General features: G+C 51.6%; 1 protein-coding gene across 14 annotated transcripts; it reads right to left on the minus strand.

The window, feature by feature from the left end:
* Nucleotides 1-916: 916 nt before the first annotated feature.
* On the minus strand, nt 917-10,517 carry MTG2 (mitochondrial ribosome associated GTPase 2). 14 transcript variants are annotated; one of them, XM_081289776.1, is made up of 8 exons: nt 9,610-10,042; nt 8,842-8,905; nt 5,752-5,960; nt 3,898-4,120; nt 3,004-3,119; nt 2,417-2,635; nt 2,139-2,277; nt 917-1,447 (listed from the first exon to the last, which is right to left on the minus strand). In XM_081289776.1, exons 1-8 carry the CDS (start codon nt 9,964-9,966, stop codon nt 1,056-1,058), a joined length of 1,719 nt encoding a protein of 572 aa, XP_081145902.1. In that variant the 5' UTR covers nt 9,967-10,042; the 3' UTR covers nt 917-1,055. The 14 variants fall into 14 exon arrangements, with proteins under 14 accessions (XP_081145902.1, XP_081145901.1, XP_081145894.1 ...); XM_081289775.1 differs by having other exon boundaries at nt 9,532-10,042; XM_081289768.1 differs by having other exon boundaries at nt 8,842-9,006; nt 9,507-10,042.
* Nucleotides 10,518-14,412: the final 3,895 nt, after the last annotated feature.

Here is a 14,412-nt window from a genome sequence, read left to right on the forward strand (position 1 = left end):
CCCAAATGCTGAGGGCCCCTTCTCTGTCTTCTGTTGTCCCCGCCATTCTGATGGTCATCAGGGACATGTCAGAGAGACACTGGGGTCTTAGGGGCAGCCTTCTGAAGGGTAGGCCACCTTCATCCTGCCCCACTTGTACTCAGTGAGGTGCCTGGGGCAAACTCAAGCCTCCCATGGGAAAGAGACTGCTTTCTAGAGCACAGCACCTGGAAGAGAGAGCATAGCTCTTTTTTTTTTTATCCCCCCACCCCGAGAGCATAGCTCTTGTCGGCAGTTCAGCCTTAGGAAGAAGGCCCATAATGTCCCTACAGCACCTGCTGAGTCTTGGTGACTGCCTGGCCCAAAGCAAGGGTTCTCTTCAAACCCCAGCAAGCAGAGCACTGCTTTGGCCGCCTGCTGAGAGTGATGCTGGCCTTTCAGGCTCCTGTTGCCTGCAGTTAGCAACCCGCTGTGCACACTGAGCAGAGCCAGAGGCAGGGCGTGCCTGTGCCGGATATTGGGTGCACTCAGTCGCGAAGCCAGGTCTGTCTTGGTGTTTGGGAATAGCAGACAGCACCACTGAGAAGCTGTGCCCAGGCCCTGCTGCACCACAAGGCTGTGGGTCACAGGCAGTAGACACCAAAGGCTGCCTCTGCCACATGTGCTAACATGCGCGAGCCCCAGGCTCTGGCTGCGCTCTTCTGCTGAGCTCCCCGAGCAGCCTGTGAGTGCACAGCAGCAGCAGCAGCATTTGCTAACATCAGCCAGTGGCATGGTCCTCCTCCTAATTAGGGGTGTTAATTAGCACAAATGAGTCAAGTTAGGAAATCAGTCAGCAAGGCACTTGGGAGCAGGTGGTGTCAGGCAGCAGAGAATGCTCCACCACCTGAGGGAGCACTAGGTTGGCAGAGAAAACAGAAGCACCAACACTCTCCAATATTTACAAGCACTTTCTCTTATGTGTTCAAAACCACCCACATTTTATAATCAGGTTTGCTTGTGTGGTGGCCTGGAGGCCCCTGTGTCCACTGCCTGTGCAGTACCCTGCCCTGGGACACGGGTGCCACTGTGCACTGCTACCACCTGAGAGGCTGGCTGCCTCGCTTTAGCTCGGCCTCCACGTAGGCCCTGTGTAGCACCTGCAGGTGCAGCAGCAGCTGTTCCAGGTTCTCCCCAGTCACTGCCGACAGGGCGATGACCTGTCCCAGGTGGTCCTGGAGCTGGGGCAGATGGGCTCTGGCCTGGGGGAGATCAATCTTGTTTGCAACAACCACATGGGGCCTCTCAGACAGGCCTTCTTCGTACTTTTCCAGTTCGTACTTTAAATCCTCCACTTGAGTCCATGGCTCTGGTAGGGAAAGGTCCACTATGAACAAGAGGAAGCGGCAGCGCTCAATGTGCCTGAGGAAGCTGAGTCCCAGACCCTTGTCCTGGTGGGCGCCTCGGATGATGCCCGGGATGTCTGCCACTGTAGGAAACAAGAGCATAGGGTCATGGTGGGCCCCACAGGCTGGACTGACTTTCAACCTCAGGGATGGGAGTGGGGCCTGAAGCCAGGGCTCCTTCAAGGATCCTGGGAGGTGCAGCGTTTTACCCGGTGGCTGGGGGGCCAGGCCCTGGGGTTGCCTCGGCCTTCAGATCTGCAGAATGCAAGATGATGCTGACCTGATGAGGAGTGCTTAACTCGTTCCTGTCCTTCCTGGCTTCAAACATGATCCAAAAAGGAAAAACAGCTTCCTGCACTCTATTAATAATTTGATTACTGAGGGAAACCATTATGGAGCACTTTGCAAACATAAAGTGCTATACAAACCACCTTTCCAGCAGGCTATTTTTAATGGGTACATTATCTTCTGGAAAAAGTTTTCTTCTCTCAAAATGGTACAGGGAAAGCTTTTTAAATCACACGTCGTCTACATCAGGGCAGAGTTCACAATGGAAGAATGAAGCCGTGGCAGAACTCCTCAGGTTGGAAACTTGTACTCACAGATCTGACCTGAAACTTGGATTCCAGGGGGTGGTGCTGATTTTAGGACAGAACAGACTCACTAAAATTGTTTCAGTTAGGAAAAACAGTAAGCTAAACTTGGGAGTTGGTTATTTTCCTGAATTGCTCAGATCACCTCAACTCCCCTGGGGGCAGATTCTGGATGCTATACCTGCTACCTGTTGGTGACCTTCATAGTGAACAATCCCCACGTGGGGCTTCAAGGTGGTGAACGGGTAGGAAGCCACAGCAGGTTTTGCATTTGAAATGGCCCGGAGGAGCGAGGACTTCCCAGCATTGGGAAAGCCGACCTGGAAGACAGAGAAGATAGCCCGTGACTCTGGGAAGGCCCTTCATGCTGCAGTTGGCAGCTGGCTGAGATGGGACCAATGAGCTGAGAAGCTGTTATGTCTCCTAAGCCAGTAGCTCGTCTTGGCACCAGGGACCCACCATCCCAGCATGGGCCACCGTCTTGAGCTCCAGGTGGAGAACGCGTTCCTGGCCCGGCTCCCCAGGGGTGCAAGTCACAGGGGCTCGGTTGTCATTGGCCAGGAAGAAGCGGTTGCCTTTCCCGCCTGCCCCGCCCAGTGCAGCGATGTACTCCTGGCCCCGCTGGGACAAGTCGGCCACGACCTCACTGCCTTCCTTCACCAAGGTGCCCACGGGAACCTGAAAGCAGCATGGTATTCATGAGTTACAGTGCACAATCAGGGAGGGGGCTGCAAGGTGACCTTTCCTCTCACAGCCACCAAGCATAAGCCTGGCCACCAAGAGTTCCATGGGGCTGTTCACAGTCAATCAGACTGCTCAGTGGCTTTAGCAGTGTTTTTAAGTGTTTCTAAAATGAGAGGGCTGCCTTGGCCAGAGACGGGCACAGGTGTGCTCTGTGGGTTGCCCCCTTTGAGGCCTCTTCAGCTGCACAGGGCCCACACTAGTGCACAAAGACCTGTGCGGCATGTACTCCCCCTGCCTTGTCACCCGTGCCTTGAGCAGTTGATGCCAATGACAGGAGAGGTGGATACAACAGTTGGGCTTACCCGGACGAAGAGCATGGCGCCACTCCGGCCAAAGCAGTTCTTCCTGCCACCATCTTCTCCACTGAAACCCTGATACTGGGATAGGACCGACGACAGCGACTTGACTTGTTGGTCAGCTAGAGGCAGAGCAAGAACGAAGACGTCCCTTTAGGTTGAGAAAGAACAAGTGCCTGCGGCTAATGTTCTGTCTTGCGCAGGAGCCTTAAGATGCACACGAGATAAGGAATAGAGCTGGGGCAGGCATTACTCACGAGCAACACAATTAAAAATCAAGCTCTTACTTTCCTTCAAAGAAACTTCCATTCCTGAAAATTCTGAAGTTACTCATGATGCCATCAATGTAAAAAAAGCTCTATTTTACTATGCTGTAGATGCTCTGCTCCTAGCTTCTGCAGCACTTGGGCTTATGTGTGCTGACTAAGACTGAGGCTCTGACATCTACTATCATGCTAAGATTCCTAAACGCAAACTACGTTTGTGTCCCGGACAAAAAAAGAAAGCACTCGAGGCTGATTTCTTTCTTTAGCGCACTGTTCTTTTGTTTGGCAATATTGGACACTGAGCCCAGGGCTTGCACATGCTAGGCAGCACCCTACCAATAAGCCACACCTCATCTCTCTCTCTCTTTTTTTTTTTTGTGGTGCTGGGAATTGAACCCAGGGCCTTGTGCATGTGAGGCAAGCACTCTATCAACTAAGCCCTGTCCCCAGCCCCCTGCTCTCTCTTATTTTTGAGACAGCATCTCACTAAGGTGCAGAGCCTGGACTTAAAGTTGCAAGTCTCCTGCCTCAGCCTCTCAAGTGGCTGGAATCAGGGGCTGCACTACCATGCCTGGCTTTCAGTGCACCATTTGTGAACATCCACATGCTTTATAAAAGTCTACATGTCCAGTACTTAGTGTAAGGCAGGTCAGGATAAGAAGGTAGGTGTGAGGACCCGGCTCTTCCCTAGATGCCCCCAGGCACGTGCCTCTCAGGATGACATGGCCACCGTTGCCACCATCTCCGCCATCAGGACCCCCGAACTCCTTGCGGGGCTCGCTGTGGAAGCAGCTCACGCCAGAGCCTCCATTTCCTCCTCGAACAAGCACTCTCCGATGGTCCACAAAATACCTCTTCTACAGAAAGCACAGACACCTACAGCGTTAGCTACACCCCACGGTCCTCCCAAGAGACCAAGTATCCATGAGAAATATGCCTTTTTATAAAATCAGAAGTTTATGGTGATAGTATTACTAATCTCTCCTAAAATCCAAAGATGAAAATCAGTTCTCACAAGTCATGACAATTTTTTTAGGCTTCAGTTCCTTCAAAAAGGAACTCGGCATTTCCAACCTAAAGAGAACCCAGCTGTCTCCAATGGGACACATTACCAACAGTCCGGTCTTGGCTAACATTCTAGTTCTAGTTCTGTAGGCTGCAGCAAGGTTAAGGTGGAGTCTCTCCTGGACTTTCAGCTGTGAAGAGAGGAGACTCTCTGTCCCTAACTGCTAGGGCTTCTCTGTGACATGCAGAGAGGTGGTACACAGAGCCCTTCTTTAGAGCAGCTCTCTCTACAGGTCCTGAAGGCAGGCACAACCAGCTAAATAAGCAGAACAACTAACTAGTTTAGTTAACACACGTTAACTCATCTTACAAGTCCAGCTACCCCAAGCCCCAGGCACAGTGCCCATGCCCAAAATGTATCCATGGGGACGCCTGCTTTCTGCAGGTCTGCAAGGACAGACATACCCTTGGGCCCTGACAGTCCTCTGCCTCCCTCAAGACTCAGGTCATGTGTATTTCCCACCCAGTGGGTTATATAAAGAGTTTATGATTCCCCGGTACCACCACTTGGAACCATGAATTACCATTTCAAAAACTCATTGTGCCATTTTGCTATGTGCCAACAAAATCAGGACCCACCTGATTGGGGAAAAACAGAAGTGGTAAGATGCAGACTTGGGCCTAACCCAGGAAGGGGCATTCCCTCGGCCACCAGATGCCAGATCCTTGATCTGCCTGCTGCCTGCCCAAGTTCCCCACTCTCTTCCCTTCTTTTGTAAACAAGTGGCTAGGCAGGCATTGCTTTGCTCCTGAGCTGACCAGAGTTCTTCCTCTGGAGGCCCTGCTCTTAGAATGCACCTGGAGCACTGCAGGAGACTGAGTGAGATGCAAACATGTATTTTTCTTCTTCTTTTTTTGATACTAGGGAATGAACCCAGGGGCACTTAACTACTGAGCCACATCCCTAGACCTTTTTATACTTTATTTAGAGACAAGAGTCTCAATGAGCTGCTCAGGGACTTGCTAAATTGCTGAGGTTGGGATTGAACTCATGATCTTACTGCCTCAGCCTCCCAAGCCACTGGGATCATGGGCATGTGCCACCATGCCCAGCTGTATTTTCTTAAATTTAGTTAAAAGACCATTCTTGTTTTAAATAGGTTTTGGCAAATAGAAGAAGAATAATTGTAATACTTAAAACTATAAAACCAAAGGGCCACTTCTCCCTGGACATTTTAGGTTAAGATCCCTTCATTCTTACATGCCAGCTATTCAGGCCAGTAACACATGAGCAGCCCTGCACTGCCACACCTTCTAAGGTACCCTGGCCCTCCTTGGGCTACTCTCTGTGACAGCACAGTCCTTGAAGAGCCACATTCAAGAGGCTCTTCAGTCCCTTCAGTAACAAAATCAGCATATATGACACCCTGCTACCTTCCAAAGGGGAGCCCATGGCAGGGTGCTCCCAGCTGAGAAATCTCACCAGTTTTTTCTCAGAGAGTGGCTTCTTTCCAGGGGTCTCCTGACGCTTGGCGTGGTCCATGCAGCCCACTGACAGCATCCTGGGTGAAGCCTGCTGTGGAAGGAGCCGGCAGGGCCTGAGGCTGGCCTGTGCAGACGGGGTCCACTGTGCCAGGCCCTCCAACAGGGTCTGAGAGCTTGCTGAGAACAGTCTCACAGGGATCATGGCCCCTAAAATGAGCCAAATGGGCAAAATAAGATGTTTGGTTGAACCCCGAATGTCAAGCTGAAGCTAAAGCAAAGTGCCTGGTGCATGGGAGAAAGAACCCGGGTGCCTGAGAGAGACACGACCAACCAATAATCCATGTTTCAATGCTAAGCACCTGGCATCCTGTGGTGCCCACCAGCCCATTTGTGATGTAAGCAGAATATGCACACAAAGATCAAAATCGTCAGGTCTGCCACAGGACTGGGAATACTTCCCTGGGGAATATGGAGTAGCTGCTTAATGCAAATGTTAAAAGGCAAGCAAAACCTCAAGTCAAAATTGTTTCAAAATAAAAATATCCATTTGTCCAAGTGTAACTGAGTGTGTTAATCTCCTGCAGCTTCAAATAATTAAACTGGAATGTGAGAACACTGGGCATTTTAGGTTGAGATCCCTTCATTCTTTTTTATATATATATATAAGAGTTGGGCATAATACCTTTATTTATTTTTATGTGGTGCTGAGGATTGAATCTAGGATCTCACAGGTGAGAGGCGAGCGCTCTACCACTGAGCCCCAGCTCGAGATCCCTTCATTCTTACATGCCGGCTACTCAGGCCAGTAACACATGAGCAGCCCTGCACTGCCACACCTTCCAAGGTACCCTGGCCCTCCTTGGGCTGCTCTCTATGACAGCACAGTCCTTGGCACAAGGCCCCATTCAAGAGGCTCTACAGTCCCTTCAGTAACAAAATCAGCATATATGACACCCTGATGCCTTCTGAACAAACTCCCAGCCTTGCCACTCTCCTTGGCACGACCCAGGGAAGGTTACACACCTCCTGCCTCAGTCTCCTCACCTGAAAATGGACAGGGATGGTGAGGACAGGCTGAGCTGACCCACCAGGACAGAGCAGCACTGGCTGTCCCACTGTGATGTGATGAGCAACAGCTACTTGGTCTCTGCCCTGGGCCTGACCCACATTCCAAACCCTAGCGATTCTCTCCCTGAGTGATGGGAAAAACAGGAGTAAAGAGTGGCATCTGACCAGAGCACCGCACCCCTTGGGACTTGTGGAGTGCAGGGGGGGATGCCTGCTTTATGAGGTATTCTCAGTGACCCCTGGAGAGTTTCAGGACAAGAGCTGGTCACCAGAAAGAGCAGGCCTGGAACAAACCTTGGGACTTTCACCTCACCCTGTCCTCCAGCAGAGAAGGGCTGGGTCTGAGCCAACAAGTGATCACACCTCATGAGGAACCTCCACCAACACCCCAAGCCATGGGGTCTGGAGAGTTTTCGGGCCAAACTCTTCATATGCTGGAGGGTCCCACACCCAATTCCACAGGAGCAGAAACTCCCATACTGGGGGCTTTTCTGTGGCTGCTCACTGCATCCTCTGCGGTCTCCTTACAAATAATGGATACTTTACAACAAACAAGTAAATGCTACAAGTTTTCCCGAGTCCTGTGAACCTGCGGAGAGGATGGAGGAACCCTCCTTGTTGTAGAAAAGTACGACACAAGTGTGGGTACCTGGACACCCATTACTTGCAACTGGTATCAAGACGGGGGTGGCTCTATGTAACTGAGTATATGGCCTATGAGGTCCCCTTTCCCTGGCATAGTGTCAGAATAGACTTGAATCGTGGGGCACATAGCTGGCATCCCAAAGAGCTAGAGAAGAGCTTGGTATGAAGATCTACACACGGGGTGAGTGTTCTGGGGTGGTGTGGACAGCAGCAGCAGCACTGGTCCAGGGCACGCTCTTCGTGAGCTATTTCCCAGTGCTGCCAGTGCACTGTATCCAGCTTCCCTGCCATCTACCACTCGCAGGCAGTCTGAGGTTACTCAAGAAGTTGAACTGGTTAGAAAAAAAACATTCCCCAAACAAAATCCCAGACTCAGGCTGTTTTCCTGATAAATTCCATCAAACATTCAAAGAATAACCAGTCTTAAACACACCTTTTCAGAAAGGAGAGGAGCTAATGGTGACTATATAACTAATTTTATAGGCCAGTAAAGCCCCAGTACCAAACCTGACTTTACAAAAAGAAAGAAGAGAGTAATACCGCTTGTGCATAGGCACGAAGGACCCATGGCAAAACAGTGCTTGTCCCTTTCCATCCTGGCAGCATGGAAAGGGACAAGCACCAAGACTCAGGAGGAGCTGCCCCAGAATACACAGGCAGAACCCACAGGGCACCTCACCATGGTGTCAGATCCTACAACCACTGCAACAGCAAACCAGGGGAAGGGTGCACTGCCCCACTGACAGAAGGTCTCCCAGCTACATTCAGTCATGGTGGAGAAAAAGGCAAGACAGCCATGCTGAGCACCTCTATGCCACACAGTCCTTGCAGACATTGCAGTAAAAGAACAGAAGGAGGAGGAAGTAAAACTCCCTGTTTACAGAAGAGACGAGGGATTCCATAGAAGACCCCAGGAAATCTACAAACCAACAATCAGAATCAAGAAATGAAGCCGAAAGCAGGAGGATCAAGAGCTCAAAGCCAGTGTTAGCAGCAGCAAGGTGCTCAGCATCTTAATGAAACCGTCTCTAAATATAATAGGGCTGGGAATGTGGTTCAGTGGTTGAGTGCCCCTGAGTTGAATCCCCAGTTACCCTCCCCCTGATCCCCCCCCCCCAAAAAAGGAGCTGGACAAGGTTGCAGGGTACAAGGTTACACTTAGAAATCAACTGTGTTCTTATACATTAGTAGCAAAATAACTGGGAGGGCTGGGATTGTAGCTCAATGGTATAAACCTTGCTTGGCATGTGTGAGGCCCTTGGTTTGATCCTCAGTACCACATAAAAATAAATACATTGGAGGCAGAGAGGTGACTTAAAAGAGGGGACCAGGAAGGAGTGTAAAAACTGGTGGTTGGGAGAAACTTGCAGCTTACCCACACAAGTGCGCCTGCAGCAACTTGGCCAGAAACTCATGCTATCTGTCTTGGAGCCCAAGCCCTGAAGATCAGTGATGAAGAAGCAGGTTGACTGCAAAGCCCACTGAGATCTGAGCTCCAAATCTTGCTTGATTTGGCGAACCTCCTTTCTGACCTTTTTGACTAGAGTTGAGGGAACCCACTGATGATGCAGGCCTCATTTGCCAGGGGAACAGATTCTACACTCTGCAGGGCTGATTGGTGGTCCTGATTTCCTTTCTAATGAGGCTATTCTTATGCTATCGTAACCCCTATTAAGTTTGGATCTATTAAGTTTCAATTAATTAAAATTGAATGAAATGTGAACTGGGTTCCTCAGCCCTACAGGCACTGAGCCACACGTGGCCAGGGCAGCACACTGGGCAGCAAGTGTGGGGAGCTGTGATCATCACAACTCTCCTCAGGCTCCGTGAAACAGTACCCCTGTGCTGGGCCCAGCTGAGCACACAACAATAAAGACGACCCAGGATCGGGTCTGACAGAGACAAGCCTGGCAGCCTCAGGACAGGGCTTTTACAGACTTAGGTGGACACTGTCGCTGTGGTTCTGGGGTCAAGCTCGGCTTGTACTGGTCCACAGGTTACTGCCAAAACCTCCCAGAGAGGCTGAGGCTCAGCCCTTACAAGGCTGCCGTGTCAGGAGCCTCACCAGGACCCACCGCCTGGAAGGAAAGCGGGAGGGCTTCCCGCCAGTCCGGTCCGGCCTGAAGGTCAGGGCGGCACTCACGGAGTCACCTCGGGCCTCTGCTGGTCCTGCCCCCTGCTTCCCCCCTTCGGAGTCCAGGGCAGGGGCACTGCCACTCTCCGGCTCCCCGGTTGTGGCGCCTGCCTCCTGAGGCCCTGCAGGGCGGTCAGGGCGGAGACTCCCGGCGGCCACTCGCCGAGGCACCGCTAGCTCTCCGGGAACTAGGGCGCGCTGAGTGACCCCGCGCCACCCACCACCTCTGGGCGCTCTCCCGCACGCTCCGGGGAGGCCTCCGAAGCCCCAGACCCGACCACCGGCCCGGGGAGCCCGGCTGCGCCGCCGCGACCCACGGGAAAAGGCCCGGCCGCCCGCCGCGATACTGCCGGCCCCAGGAGCCATCACTTCCGGGGCACCCACCGCTTCCGGGGCTGGATCCGGCCGCGCCTGCGCAGGTCCCGGCAGCGTGCGGCCCCCGCCCCGCCCCCGGCCTCCTGTGCAGTTCGGCGCCGGAGACTGAACGCCGGGCGCTGGACTCCGGAGCCGCGTCCCCAGCCCTATTTTTGTACTTTTAGAGACAGGGTCTCACCGAGTTGCCTAGCGCCTTGCTGTTGCTGAGCCTGGCCCTGAACTCACGACCCTCCTGCCTCAGCCTCCCGGCCGCAGGGATCTCAGGCTGGCCACCGCGCCGGCTCCCGGGGGCTTCTGAGAGCGGTTTTAGGTCGCACTGGAAACGTAGTTTATACCCCGACCCCCAAAAGGGAGCCCCTAGACGGCCTCGGAAATGTCCTGCACCTGCTCGGTGACAGGAACGAGGCAGTGGCCCAAAACACCCGCGAGCGTCGAGCTTCGGAGACTCCGCCCGCGGGGGCACAGGAGGCCTCAGTGCAGGCCCGGCCCTGGCCGTCCCCTCGGAGGCCCCGTTCCCCGGCGCCCGTGGAGGCACGAGGAGTCCAGAGGGGCCTCCGGACACGCCGCTCCCAGGACGCCGAACCCCGAGGGGAGGAGCTTCCGCCCCTCGAGGCGCCTCGGAGGCTGCCGAGCAGCCGTCACCTGGGCTCAGCCCGCCGGGTGGGAGGAGCGGGGAGCTCTCGCGGCTTCCCCGGCACAGTTGGCCTTAGGCAGGGGACAAAAACCAGGGCACAGCCATCCGCACCGCACGACAGTTCATTTAGCCCGACTTTCAAACGTTCACGTTACAGAAGAGAAGACATAATACAGCCAATGAAATAACTGTTGGCAACACTGTTCCCCACAATATTACATAAAAGTGGACAAACATTAAATAAACATTCTGTTATTAATCAATAAATATATTAACACTGAAAATCATGTATAAATTAGGAAATAAATGTACAAACTATTTCACAAAGTGCTTTTTAAAATATATACACAACATTCAAGAAATTCTTAATGTAAGACATTCCAGATTGAAGTTTTGGGGTAATAAGTTTTTAAAGTATCCTCCTCTTTCAAAAAACATTGACACCATCCTTAGAAAAACGGGGGGGGGGGGGGGGGGCTGGGGCTGTAGCTCAGTGGTGGAGCGCTTGCCTAGCATGTGTGAGGCCCTGGGCTGGATCTTCAACACCGCATAAAAATAAAGAAGTAAAGACATGCTGTCCACCTACAACTACAAAAAACAAACAAAAACACCCACACCGCACACACACAGGGATGGAACTACCTTCACGGTTACCTGACGTGTCCAACATTTTCAAGCAGTCCCCAGCTGAGTTTGCAAATTACTTCTATAAAAATTTCCAGAAAGGAACAAAATCAAGAGATGACCCCTAAATGAAATTGCCAGTGCCTCTGTCATTTAGCAATTAAGAACTCCCATTTCTGTAATTTAATATGGGCATGATATTTTTAAGCCCTTATCACTGTTAAGGATTTCTTTTTTAAAAATCCTATGCCTATAACATAAATACTGAAATGCCCATGTTCTCATAGGAGAGTGGAAAATGTCCTAGAACAGGAATGACAGTCAACAGAGAAAAGTCCTTCCATCTGAGCCTTGGTTCTTCTCTATTAATGGCAACAGTACCTTCCTAGTTCCCAGCAGGACTGCCAGGATTAACTGCAGCAAAAATAGTGAAAGTGAAAAATCAATAAATAAACAAATATGTCCTGTAAATTCTGTACTCAACTCTGGACCAAAGAATTACTTTTGCTGTAATCCCAGCTACTCAGGAAGCTGAGGCAGGAGGATGGCAAGTTTGAAGCCAGCCTCAACAATTTAGTGAGATCCTGTCTCAAAAAAAAAAAAAAATAAATAAATAAATAAAATAAGGGTTGGGGAGTACTCAGTGGTACAGGGGCCCTGGGTTAAATCCCCAGTACGGGCGGGGGGTGGGGGAGGGAGAAGAAGAAAAAAGAAAAAGAAAGAAAAAAGTAGATAAACTTTTAAAACATAAAATTGATGAAAGAAAACATTGTCTTTAGTAGGCCTAACATCTCAAGCACTGGAAAATCTTTGTATTTTCTGAGTCATTTTTGGAAATACATCAGCATTTATACAAAGATTTCTTTTTTAAAAAAGGATTCACGGTAAATACAGTGGTCGTTATTACCCAGGTAAAGGCTGATCAAGGGTCCGTGCTCCTACAGGTGGAAGTGCAGGCTTTTTCCTTTGGCCATGATTTTCCAAGTGTGCTGTCTTGATATTTGCACAGAAGATAAATGGGGTTGAATGTCCTAGTGATGTAAGAGTCACTCACTTTTCATCATATAAAACCTTTACTTTTCATTCAGAAGGACACAGGGAAGTTACTGGGGTTCTTTTCAAAAACAGGATGCAGATCTTAGATATCCCTAAAAGGAAAGAAACGCCTGCTTGGAGATCAGAACAGGTCGGTCCTGGAAGAAATGACACAAAATGAACAGCTTGCCAAGCGCTGGGAGATTTGGTATAAATACTTTAAATTCCTCGAGTTTAGGACCGGGCATATTAAATATTCGAATCCTAGAAAAGACATAAGATGAACAAAGGCCAAAGCTAGGCCCTTTCCGACTGCCCTGCTGGTACAGAACTGCCCCTGCCCTTGGGTGACACGACTCTCCCTGGGCAGGCTGACCACACGCTGCCCTCGGGCTCATTTATTTGGAATACAGTCGCTGTCCTCTTCACCTTTAACACAGGACAATATCCTTCTGGGAAACAGCCGGCGAGGGACGAGGCAGTGGAGGGTCTGGCTCCTGCAGGTGAAGCTGTGCATCCTTGTCACACCAAACAGAAACGGACCCACACACAGGGCCCAGCACTGCTGGGCTCCGGAGGCGACGGGGGCCGAGGGCAGCAGGCAGTGGCCAGAGCAGGAGCTGCTCCATCCCTAGCACACCCAACGGGAGGGAGCAGACCCAGCTTGCTCACGTGAACACGAGGGCCGTGGCACCTTTCAGCTACGTCCCATCGCCAGGCACAGAACACTGAGGATGAGATGACCCCCAAAACTAGCTAGGAACACGGAAAAGAGGGTGGGGGACAGAAATGGGACAACTGCTCCATCGCACTGACATACAACACCACACACGGCACCCCAGGTCCCGGCACAGTGCTGTCTTGCGCCAGAGGTGCAGGTGGCTTCGTACCCAGCATAAGGTGGGCACGTTCACATGCAGGCACGGCGCTGGGTGAGGGGCCAGCAACACGGCACAGTTCATCAGAACCACCACAGCTGTCCAGCGCCCAGACACACTCCCACCAGGCTCCAACAAGAACATGGGTCCTTCATTGCTGGTAGTTTCCGTACTGGCCCTAAAAGAAATCGAGACTTAGAGGTTTTTTTTTGTTTTGTTTTGTTTTTTTTGGTGCTAGGGATTGAACTCAGGGCTCTGTGCATGCCAGGCAAGCACTCTACCAGCTGAGCTCTGTCCCCAGGCCCAAGACATGGTCCTGGGTAGGAGGGTCGGCACTCAAAAGCAAGGCCAGGCCCACCCCAGCCAACATTCAGGCACACAGGAAAGCCCATCTGGCCTGGTCAGCTGAGAGAACAGCAGCGTTCAGGCCACTCAAAGAGCTGGGCAGCCTGAATGCCTCGCACAGTCTAGGTCTAGCCCAGGGCTTCTCAAGTAGAGCTGATCCTCTCCCCAGCAACACCTGGCAGCCTCTGGGTGCACTGGCATCCAGCCAGAGGCCTGCAGAGTGCATCATGGCCCCACAGATCCCTCCAGCCCACAGCCCACCACAGCCCACGGCAGGACCCCACAGCCTGCAGCTGGCCGTGCATCTCCCAGATACACAAATCAGGATCCTGGGAGCTAGATGACACTTTCCCCAAAATGTCATTGCTCTCTTCTCTGAGGCAGGCATAGAATTCCAAGTCTTCCAGTCGGTCCATCACGAGATGAGAACGTTCACTTGTTATTTCCTAGTAATTCCAGTTTTGCATCAGGGGCAGGTTGCCGCCTCCTGGATTCCACACCCAGAGGCCAACCCCAGAGCCTGTCTGAATACAGGGCCAGCACTCTGGACCACGGTCCCCCATGTCCAGTGGTCTGCTCCTTTAGGCACTCTGCCCTGATGCTCACACGGCTGGCTCTACCCCGTGCTCACAGTCAAACTTCAGGTTGGTTCACCCTTTCAGAAGCAGGATGAGAAGCACTTAAGAAATTTTGGGCTGGGGCTGGGGCTGGGGCTGGAGCTCAGTGGTAGAGCGTTCACCTAGCATGTGCGAGGCCCTGAGTTCGATCCTCAGCACCACATAAAAATAAATAAAATGAAGGTATTGTGTCCAACTATGACTAAAAAGTAAATATTAAAAAAGAAAGAAAGAAAGAAAGAAAGAAAACACCCTCTTAGCCACTCAGTTATCCAAGGAAAACAATCATAACATGGTGCTTTGG

Source organism: Spermophilus citellus (genome assembly GCF_964194105.1).
Source record: "Spermophilus citellus genome assembly, chromosome: 4".
NCBI classification, from domain to species: Eukaryota; Metazoa; Chordata; class Mammalia; order Rodentia; family Sciuridae; genus Spermophilus; species Spermophilus citellus.

Bases quoted from the DNA above. Each gene is read 5' to 3' on its own strand.
- MTG2 (XM_081289768.1), bottom strand. From the start codon at position 9,966: ATGGCTCCTGGGGCCGGCAGTATCGCGGCGGGCGGCCGGGCCTTTTCC. The intron at 9,007-9,506 runs GTAAGGGCTGAG...CCTCAACTCTAG, and splicing joins GCTCCTGACACGGCAGCCTT to TCAAAAAGGTCAGAAAGGAG. The intron at 2,278-2,416 runs GTGGGTCCCTGG...TCTGTCTTCCAG, and splicing joins CGGTGGCCCATGCTGGGATG to GTCGGCTTTCCCAATGCTGG.